The following is an 11157-nucleotide window of genomic DNA, read 5'->3' on the forward strand; positions in this document are numbered from 1 at the left end:
TCGTGCGTAATGGATACCTTTGAGAGAAGACGTATATAGTTCAGGTGTGTCCAATTTCCAAAAATAAAGATGAAGAATCATGTGTACAAGAATCATGTGTCTCCATCACCCTTGAATAATTTATTATTGCGTGAAAAAAACAAGAAAACCGTAGACATCGGTTCGTTTGTTTTCTTTCTTGTTTTCTTCCTTTGTTTTAAATGACTCGCAGAGACCTCATCGCTTGACATAAAGTTATGCATTTGCAAACTAAAGTCAGCCAGCCTAATTTGACTACTGTACAACTATTGCACTTCTCTCCCACGGGGTCAGATTGGTGCACGCATTCTCCCTCAGAAGGTGGGAGGAGCGTGCAGCACTGGGACGCTGCACGATGCAGCAGTCCCGTCAAAACCTTCAGGTCCACCTTCAGCAGCCAGACCACGAGTACACCTGTGGTATCACTTCCATTAGCACGTTGCTTGGATTAAAGGAAAGAAAGAAAGCGGAAAAAGCAAACCAGTGAAATATGGTCGAAGTCACTTGGGAGCAGAACGACTGGGCGACATAGGTAAGACAGTTCATTTAAGTCAGAGGTTTTTTTTTTTAAATTTAAAAAAATATGAAGATTGTGTTTAAATGAATGTCTTTTCTCATTTTCTGCGTGCTCGTGCGTAATGGATACCTTTGGGAGAAGACGCATACGGTTCAGGTGCGTCAGTTTCCAAAAATAAACAGGAAAACAGTAAATCACCCCCAGATATATATATGCATATGCATTTATATTTATATTTAAAGTCAAGCTCGGTGTATTTAAAGAAAAAAATCTCGTACAGATATATTTTTAAAACTAAAAATCTAAAAGCGCTATGTAGGTCTTTTTGTGTTTTTGTGTGTTAATTGTGAACGAATCTTAATGTGGTTTTCTTTTTTCAAAAATCAACTTTTAACTAGTGTCCCTTTTTCTAGATGGAAGATATCGCTTCTCGACGAAGCGAGAGCTCTTTATATCAGCTGCTTTGTATTTTGCAGGACAAAAGGGGTCTTCCTCGAAATTACGATGCATCTCACAGCGGTGGTCTTAATTCTCTCCCTGACAAGCATCGTCAAAGGTAATCTTAGATTTCGATCAGTCGGCCGAGACAGCTGACAGCGACACAAAGAGATTTGAGTCAGTTCATGAAAAAAGAAAAAAAAACAACAACCTCAACTCTTTTTCTCCCTGCGTGGACACAAAGTACCAGGGTTTAATATTTGATTGTTGTGAATCTTTCGTGTGTGTTTTTTATTTTTTATTTTGTGATGCCAACATGCTGATGTCCCTTTCTTCCTTTCTCAAAGGTTGGGAATGCAGCGCAGGGTGCAGCACAGAAAATGGGTTTTGTGAGAAGCCAGGGAAGTGCAGGTACTGAACGACCTCAGATTTCTGTGTAGATTCTATTTTACCTCAGGACAAGCGAATGGCTTTTGGAGAAATACAATAACAAACCAGCCAAGTGAATCTCTGTTTTTTGGCGCTTGTATTATGTTAAGTCAGCTGCCAAGTCTGTTCTTTGTTTAAACAGTAAAAAGCATTGTTATCCTGACAGATAATTTAAAAGGTTTCCTCATGTTTTTGTTTCTGGCAAAACCTTCTGAATCTACTCTTTAGCCAAAATGACTGTACCCTGTTGCTGTGGGTATTTAGAAAGATTAACCAATTACAGCAATCGTAAATCACAGCATTTGATGTCACTTTAATTGTAAAAACATGCAGATATTATCGGAACAAGAGCAGGACTGCGAAGCTCGTTGGGTGGTGTATTAATAGTTCAGATTTATGCCTTTATTTAACCTCATTCAGGTGCAAACCAGGGTGGCAAGGAGACAACTGTGACCACTGTGTGCCCTTCCCTGGCTGTCTGCACGGCACATGTGAGAAGGCATGGCAGTGTATCTGCGAGGAGGGCTGGGTGGGCAGCCTGTGTGACCAAGGTAAGTGTCATTAGGCTCCCCAGGCACTCCTATCTCAATCTGCCCCCAATACTGATATACCAGAGGTCAGGGTGAGTCACAGAGCTCTAGGGATACATGGGTCCACAGAGATCAGGCTGGTCTCTATAATATAGTTAACTGTATTTTTCCAAGAGCATAGTCAGAGCATAAATAATCTGACTATGGAAATCTGCCAACAAGGAAAGCTGAAATCACTTAATAAAACTGCCAACATCCTCATTATAAACTACCATCCCCTCCACTTGTGCCATTGAATAACGCATGCATTATTAATTTATCAAAATACCCCCATGAAAATGTTATTGTTAAAGTCACATTAACATTTAATTAGATGCCCTATTTTAGTTTAAGGATTTTGATTATAATCATAGTATCTATAGTGGCCATTATTACACAAAGGGACTTGGAGACCCTGGAGCAAAGGAAGAAACAAAGGAAGAAGAAGAAGAAGAAGGAAGATTTTTTTCTGGCTTCTAGCTCAGTGTGACCTCTTTATCAGCACGCATAGTGCATCTTTTATTCCGTTGGAGCATATGAGCCACTTGCCTGTGTAACGCAGTTGGTTATGTTCTCAGTTTTGTTCTTGGTGACAAGATGCTGTGGTGGGGAGTGTAGTGTGAGAGTGGAAACAAAGACGAGAGGAAAAATCAGCCACAGAGACACAGGGAGAGAGAGAGAGAGAGGACCGACAAGATCTAAAAACAGCATGCTTATTAGTATTTTTTTTCCTTTCTCTTTCTACCACAGACATTCGCTTGTGCTCATCCAGGCCTTGTGCTATTAATGCCACTTGTATAGAGACCGGAGAGGGACGATACCTGTGTGTCTGCCCCCCTGGCTTCTCTGGAGAAAACTGCCACCTGAGGAGAGGACTTTGTCTTACAAATGGGTACAAATATCTTTTATTTGAGTTCATAAGCAGGGGAATACTTATTTTCAGTCTTATCCCCTATTATCCCTCAAATATTTTATGGTTATTTTTTCCTAATTGCTCTATTGCTATTAAGCATGTGTGCAGGTAGGTATATCAGGCCTACTATACAATGTACAATACTATACAATCGAGCAACAAATCGTAAACATAACATAACAGTCACACCTTTTACCTCCTCAGCTGTAAAAGGGTGATGGGATATTATTATCACAACACTGGCTGGGTAGGTGAACATGTCAACTCTAGAACGAGGCGATGTAGGATTTTCAAATTCGTACCACAAGTGCATCTAGCAGGAGCCTGAGGGGTAGCACCGGCGGCCGCCAGTATTTTTATATCTGTCAGAAGTGTCATGGGAACGGGTGTGTGGTGAACAGAGTGTGGCTCTAGATGCAGGACTCAGCAGATTGTCGTAACTCAAAATCACAGCTTCGTTTTAACACTGACAAAAGGGCAAAAGAAACAAAAAACACAAACTGAGCTAAGCAGGAATAAACTGACTTGAGGCTAGACAGGCAGACAACGAGGGAGGCAGTGACAACGAACAGAGGGAGATGCAGACAATATATGCAGAATAAGGAATTAAGGCAGAGTGGAAACATCTGGGGGAACACAGCTGAATAGAATCTAACTGACGAGAGAGGGGATGCAAAACATGACACGCATGAGATGAAGGACTGTCGAAATAAAACAGGAAGTGATAAACAGAGAGACCGGGACTAACTTGACAGAACAAACAGGGAAACCAGACAACAGCAGAGACAAAACACTGAGGGACCAGAGAGACACGGGGACATGACTGGGAAAACAGAAAAGAAAAATAGAGAAACCTAAAAATCCCCAAACTTAAAAGCCCAGGTCCAAAACCCAGGAACCGTGACAAAAAGTGGCTTATTTGCAAACACTGGCTGTATATAATAGATCATCATAACCTTTTTGAAGCCTTGCCTTGAGCTTTTGGCTATTGCCATCTTGTTTTTTGAAACCAGATGTGATGAGAAAGAGGTGGAACAAACTGCACACTCATACATTAAATGACTTGTAAATCAAAAGAGAGCCACAGACTAAAGCTTGCACTGATTTATCATCAGTTCCACTTTAAATGGGAACATAATGTACAACTTAAAGTTTATGCTGGATGAAATAACACTTGAAAATATTGATTAAGACTATGAACCAATAGGAAAAGTATTTACTCAGGCCATGAATAAAGTCAGTCCTTGACTTATATGCAATCAGAGCACTTCTTCCAATCAGAGGAACTGCCCCCTCTTCAAGATTAGAGAGAATGCATTTTGTTCAAGGTCTAGACGCTATGCCCATCTTTTGTATCAAATGTAACTAACTTTAAACTGTGTTGGTTGCTAACACGGTCAGCCATGGAGTAAATTGCAGCCAAAGACCCCAGTGTCACATTCATACCATGCTTTGTACTCATTTGATCTTTGTTGTTTTTTTGCATGATGGAATCACGCTTTACTTTCAACCAGCAATTGTAAAACACTGCAATGTGTAATATGATGAGGCTCACTTAGCCAAAACAAACACAAAATATGGCTTTGGGCAAACAATTTCCCTTCATGTCAAATCCAAGACAGCTCGGATGTATAAAGAAAGAATTTCAGTAAATTTGTAGCCCTGCAGCTATGTTTATTGTGCTCCTCCCTATAGTAGCTGACTGTGTGTACCGGGGCAGCATCATAAGCTGCATCCCACTTCAGAGGCTTCATCCTTTAAAGTCAAACTTTCAAGATCAAATACACCATAATCGCTTGTCACATTTCAGATACTCCATCACTCAGAATGTGACCAGTAATCCGCTCGTCCTTTGGCAGCTGGAAAACACAACTGGTGTGCACTTAACATCCGTCTGTATCAAAGATGAATTTCAAGGCCTTTGGCAGATCGTTCATAAATATCATATTACCATAGCACAAGGGTCATCACTCATCGATATGATTGGTCCAAAAGCCTAAATATTTGGATAGTTACGTTTTGATCCTTTGTTGTGGGCGTTTCAGCACCATAAATTTTAAATAAAACAACTGATCTGATCCATTAATCTCTCAAGTCTGAGCTTTCATTTCTATGATTTTATTTCACTGTCTGTGAGTGTGTGTTGTCTCAGTGTTAGTCCAGGCACAACAGAGCTCACAGCTCCCAGCTGATTGCGAGTTGACTTTTAGATTTAGGTGGAGTTGAATGTCAATATACAAAGCGAAGAGGCGGGGGTCAAAAAGATAACAGCAACAAAGCAGGCATCTATCATAGAGATATCAGTGGTTCTCCAAAATCAGTTGGATAACAACAGGTGTGCAGGAAAATGCACAGGATGGAAATCATTTGCATAATGATGAAATCCGTGACTGCTTTCATGACAGCTGGCTGTACTGAAGCCCTGGGAAAGCATCGCCAGGAAAATTTTAGAGCATCTACTCATGTCTGTCGGGGGCCTCATTACCTGCAAAAAATAGTTTATTAAATAATTGTTGTAAACCGACTCAAAATCAATCTGAGTTTTGTCATCTTTAATGTAATATCCAATATTATCGCTATATAAGATTCATAATAGTCTACGCAGCAACTTCTGATTGGAAAATGGGCTGCACAGAGCCCTGCCATGTTAACACAGAACTTAAATTTGAACTTAGAGATAAGTTTCTCAGGTTAATCACATCTATTTGAATTTTCCACTACTTAAGCCGTTAGAGTCACATTCCTTAAAATGTCCCACTTTTCCTGGCTTATGAGCAACATTTGAATATTAACTTGGTCATTCGTTCAATGGTAGGTGATGCTTTTAAACCCAAACCCTGCCTGGACATTTGAGATAATGTCTAAAACAAAAAACAGCCTTGCATCTCGTGCCTGCACACAGATGGATTACAGACAGAATTGGTCCCTGAAGGAATCTTCCTCCTGCCTGTCAAATGAATATAAAAGACTCTCTGGGGATTCAGCTGTCTGACACAGCCCTCCACACTCTGAACCACAGCATGTATTTTCCTCTGTCAGGCAGCCTTGTTGTTGACTTGAAATACACCTAAAATTCAATAGCCTACATATCATCGATCGAGAATTGTCAGCTCTCCTCTTATTTTCAAAAATAATTACCCATCCATTCATTTTCTTAACCGCTTATCCAATCCAGACATGGATAAGCTCCTCGCAGGTTGGGAGGCATCACTGTGCTGCCCTCAGCAGCAAATCCATCTCCACAGCTTATGTCATACAGCTAAGTGCATTGCTTGGACTTCTCTCAGTGGTTAATAATGCTGTGTTAATTGATGCTATTTATATCTGTCTGCACATTAAAACACATAAATCCAATCCAGTATATAACACCATTTCACAATAACATTGACTACAGGCATTTTGTGTTGTTAGGTTCTAATACCCTGCAGTATTAGAAACACCCAGAGTAAGGCAGTTTCCTATGAGCAAGCACTTGGTAACAGAGGGAAGGAAGAACTCCCTTTTTACTGCAAGAGACCTTCAAAATCAGGCTGAGGGAGGGACAGCCATCTGCAGTGACTGGTTTGAATGATGAGGAGCAAGATTAAAGAAACACAGAAGGCACAGGGAGATACAGACAAAACACAAGATTGCAGGGATATAGATGGAAATTGCATGCGTGATGTTTGGTCCCTAACACTCATTCATCTCCTGTCACCCTCATATCCAGGATTTTTTGGGGGCTTTGTTTCTGGTTCAAAAATAATCATTTAATCCCAGTTCCAACAGTGACAGAACTGAACCTTGACTTGTATTCTGGGGGAATTAATCTCAATTAGAAACCCTGCACGAGGTTTCATTAATCAGCTCCTCTGCGAGGCACCAGAGGCTTCTAAAAAAGTATGGCGCTATTATTCTTTTGACTCACTGAGGCACAGTGTTAGAGACTTGTGTAATGACATGAAATACTCCCACAGATATTGATTACTTTTTATCCCAGGTTCTCATCATGCACTTTGTGAAGCATGGTTACATCGATCAGATCTGCTGCTTATACGGCTGCGAGAAGATTAGCAGATGCAGCGCTGAGGCGTCATCATGCTACTCGTACAGATTTTTAATTTGCACAAAATAAGCCATTAGTGCTGAGAGAAACGACCGAAATCAATATCACGGTATTAATAAGCATTACGTGCAGTAGCAATTACAAGTTTTGACTTCGATTGATTCAGTAATTTTGCAGTTGTTTCTCAGTTTCTGCCTTTCGTTTGTGAAGGTCTGGTGCTTTTTTGTTTAAATTGTCTAATAAACTGTGTTTTTGTAAAAAGACAGGAGCTTGGTCAAAATAAGCAGTTTCAAAAGGTGTATTGGGTATTTATCAGTACAGCCTTATCTTTGCCCTTTTATTTTCCAGAAGAACAACAAAATAATCATGAGTATAATCCCCAGATTAATAAATAAATAATTGCTAGTAGCAGTTCATATTCATCACAGTGTTAGAGTCATTACTCAAAAAAGTAATGTATTATACATTTCTCATTACTTCAAAAACAAGTTATGAAAGACTTTCCTACTCTCTAGAAAGTAATTAGCTTGACTACTAGTTACATTACCTCTGTATTTATCTGCCATATTTGTCTTAAATCCACTTAAATCCACAGAAATGTCCATATGTAGAAATGCTGTGATCAACTCTATCATTTTCATCCGTCAGGCAATTGTTGTGCAATTGTGCACGACAGAGCAGGACGGAAGCAAGGAAATGTTTGATAAGGAACTGTATTGTTATTTACAAATGTAGTTAACACATAAAGGGCAACACAGCACACAACAGCATTTTCCTTACTTTGAATTTCATGTTTGTCGAAAGGAGCTGTTGCATTTAACAATAACACTAATTTTGTTCATTGTTAATTACACTTTACTTGAACTTTTACATTTTATGTAACATCAAATGCATTGTCCTGGTGTAATTTTTGCATCGATTGCTGAATCGAGCGTGTCGATCTCCCTAAACTCAAATGCCCAGCTTTGCTGTGTTAACAGACTAGTACAAAAACTACCTTCATATTATTGTCTTACAGCCGGATGCCCAGTAAAGTAACACTAATAATCAACTAAAGGTGCCTATTTTTTCCTTAAATGAAAGGAAAACTATGTGTCTACAATAAATGTTTATTCCAGCTTTGTGAAAACTCATATTTCTGGTAATTCAGTGAGATTTTTTGTAGCTTTAAGATTAGAGGAATTTTCTCCCCATTGAGGAATATTGATTCCTTTATTATTCCTGTAAATTTGCCATTAACATCTCTGCCTTGAAATCGATACGTATGATTAAACCAATTTCCCCCTGCTTATTGCTGTTTTATAACCACAGGCTAAAGCATGCACTGTACTGCTCTAAATTTATGTAAATCACAGGACACTCTGTTTTCCTTTATGTCCCTTATGTCCTGTCCTCCAGCTCTCCTTGCCAGAACGGAGGCACATGTATGGATGCCGAGGGCTCAGCAGCCTTTTCTTCCTGCTTATGTCCCCCTGGATTTTCCGGAGACTTCTGTGAGATCGGCATTGACAGCTGCCAGCCTAACCCTTGCCTCAACGGTGGCAACTGTACAAACCATGGCCTGACTTTCACATGTGTCTGTCCACACGGCTTCACTGGTTTCACTTGTAATGACACCACGAGCCTCTCTCCCTGCGCCGGGCGGCCCTGTGCCAACGAGGGCACCTGTGTCGGTCAACCTGATGGAACCTTCCGGTGCATTTGCCAGAAATGGTTTACAGGTCCCACATGCTCCCTGCAGCACAGACCAAGAAACAGATCCAAGCCGGTTGCTGCCAAGCCTGTGGACAGAGTGTTTGCTCTGACTCCACAGCACTACTCCCTCCCCGCTCATGCCTTCCACAAATTGCTTAGACCACCTGAGAGAGATCTGCTCAAGATCACCCTGAAGGAGACGGTTCACTCGTCCGGTGTCCTTGTTACGCATGGTCAGCTTGTCTGCTTCAGCTTACTAGCACTGCTCACCTGCCTGGTCATCTTAGGCACTACAGGCATTGTGTTTTTTGGCCGCTGTGAGACGTGGCTGGCGAATGCCAAGTACAGCCAGCTTGTCCGGCAGCAAAGGGAGCACCTGCTGAGAGAAGCTGGCAGCACGAGCCAGGAAGAGGCGGAACACTCGGTAAACATCATCCTGCCGGAGAAGATTAGACTCACCAGCTTTGGGAGGCACTACACCTCCATCTGATAAAATCATCTCGTCCTCACCCACACTCCCCCTGGAAGAAGTCGAATGTGAATGTGTAAAGATAGCAGCGAATGAAAAGCTATGACTGTCGTGCAGTTGTGTTTAAAGTGTTATAACCGAGAGCTGGTGGGCTATCCCGGTACATGTTTGAATGTAAAGTCTGCTGGACCAAATGGATATACATGACGCTGGTTTGTAAATGTATTTTTAATCCAAAATTACCATTAAAATGTATAATTATGTGAAACATGTTCTCTCACATAGCATGTTGTTAAAAATATGTCATTGCGTGGCCTCTTTTTATTTACTTATTTCTCATGAGTCGATCTGATTAGGAAGTGGGGTTAATTAAGAAAATGAAAAATATATTTGAATTCACAAAAATTAGTACAAAGTGACTGAGCTACTGACTTTTAATTTGAACTCTAATGAGCATCATCAGAGCTGCAATCTCTCATTTCAAAGATAAGCAAATAAGACATCAGTGTTTATAGTAGCCCAAACCTTCTTCATACAGCATGTTCTGAATTTCCAGTTTCTTTATAAATGCAAAAATACATATAGATCGTGTTACATGCCAACCAAACAGCTGTGCAAATCCTGCAGGGATGAACTCTACAGAAAATGTTGTTTTTAATGTAATAAATGTATTTCTGATGTCCAAAAAGGTAATTTACTTTTTCATATACCACACAGCTGCCACCCACTGTATCATATCAGACGTTGATTTGAAAGGTAAGTATAGATGTCGAGTCTGATATAATGACATTATTTGTTTGGCTAACTCATTTTCATCTCTTTATATCAATGATTAATCCCTGATTGTTCTAAAACTCGTGTTCCGTTGAGCTTTTATAAGATTTTCCACTAGTGCTTCTTACTGTCGGTGTTATTATGCATCAGTGAGCCCTGAAATTGATACTGCAACACCTGTTTAAGTGTTATTAGTTTGCTTCACGCATGAGATGGCCGCCCACTCTGAATGGAGGAAACGTGATTGCCATGAAAACCTAATATATGTCAAAATATGGAAAGTACATGTCTGTTACACAGGAAATATGCAGACAGATGTGAATAGTATTGTGTGTAAAGCATTAAATCCATTAACTCCTGATATGAGGATTACTGGGACTTCAAGGTTGGAGATTCTGTCTCTTTCTCCGTAAGTCCCCTTCAGCCTCCTTATTGTTTATCGTAACTCTCTAATTGGCTGGTTATCTACGAGTCATTTTCTGACATGCATAAGTAAAACATAATGATGTACAAGTGGTTTATCTAGCGGGAGATTGCAATTACAGTCATTTAGGACTTGTATTATTCTGAGATAATTCGCTGTTGTACTTTGAAAACGTTTGGTTGTCTATCACTTTTAATAAAATATGTCACAATGTGTCCTCCTAACAAAAGTGCTTGCAGTGTCACATGCTTGTACACAAAGGTGACTTTAGTCTTGTATTTGATTTGATCTCCACCTTAGTCGGTCATTGGTCCTGATTTTATTGCTTTCAGCTGCTGTTTTCTTCACACAACAGACAGGTGGAGACAAGATCAGATCCTCCCCAAGGCTCATACAGTGCATCAGCTGTTTAACAGTGCAAAGTCCAACCGATACACATGCTGCGTGTGCACCACCACCACCACCACCACCTGTTCTAAAAATCCTGCAAACATCTGCTCTCCTGCTCTGATATGCTTCATAAATTTCTCCCCAAGGCCGTCTTGATGGTTATCAGCGGAATGATAATACAGGCTCTGACTGCACTCCTCCACTGGCTCTAAAGGTTTCAGATAACAGTCTGTGTCTCCATCTTCTGGTACAGTTATACATTACTCCTCTACAGCACCATTCCAGACAGCCATGTCAAATCTGGCAGCTCAACCCCTCGTAAAAGCCTAAAATAGTCTACAAATAGTAATAAAGATGTTTTTATTATTTCTTTTTTATGATACATTGTTTCTCTGTTAGATCTTTGGATTCGATCATGTGTTTGCTATTTTTTATAATATCAACCATGGCTGGAAAAGATAGCAAGTGCAGTGTAT

General features: G+C 40.3%; 1 protein-coding gene across 3 annotated transcripts; it reads left to right on the plus strand.

Moving 5' to 3' along the window:
* Positions 1 to 363: 363 nt before the first annotated feature.
* Positions 364 to 10503, plus strand: LOC116334830 (protein delta homolog 1). 3 transcript variants are annotated; one of them, XM_031758374.2, is made up of 7 exons: positions 364 to 550; positions 674 to 691; positions 1012 to 1091; positions 1321 to 1384; positions 1823 to 1953; positions 2722 to 2863; positions 8328 to 10503. In XM_031758374.2, the coding sequence occupies exons 3-7, from the start codon at positions 1040 to 1042 to the stop codon at positions 9112 to 9114; spliced, it is 1176 nt and encodes a 391-aa protein (XP_031614234.1). In that variant the 5' UTR covers positions 364 to 550; positions 674 to 691; positions 1012 to 1039; the 3' UTR covers positions 9115 to 10503. The 3 variants fall into 3 exon arrangements, with proteins under 3 accessions (XP_031614234.1, XP_031614233.1, XP_039458998.1); XM_031758373.2 differs by having other exon boundaries at positions 677 to 691; XM_039603064.1 differs by lacking the exon at positions 674 to 691.
* The last annotated feature ends 654 nt before the right edge of the window (positions 10504 to 11157 follow it).

Source organism: Oreochromis aureus, linkage group 19 (assembly GCF_013358895.1).
Source record: "Oreochromis aureus strain Israel breed Guangdong linkage group 19, ZZ_aureus, whole genome shotgun sequence".
In the NCBI taxonomy this organism is placed as follows: domain Eukaryota; kingdom Metazoa; phylum Chordata; class Actinopteri; order Cichliformes; family Cichlidae; genus Oreochromis; species Oreochromis aureus.

Excerpts from the sequence above, each read along its gene's own strand:
- LOC116334830 (XM_031758374.2), top strand. The coding sequence starts at position 1,040 with ATGCATCTCACAGCGGTGGTCTTAATTCTCTCCCTGACAAGCATCGTC. Across the intron at positions 1,092-1,320 it reads CCTGACAAGCATCGTCAAAG|GTTGGGAATGCAGCGCAGGG; the intron begins GTAATCTTAGAT and ends CCTTTCTCAAAG. Across the intron at positions 1,385-1,822 it reads GAGAAGCCAGGGAAGTGCAG|GTGCAAACCAGGGTGGCAAG; the intron begins GTACTGAACGAC and ends AACCTCATTCAG.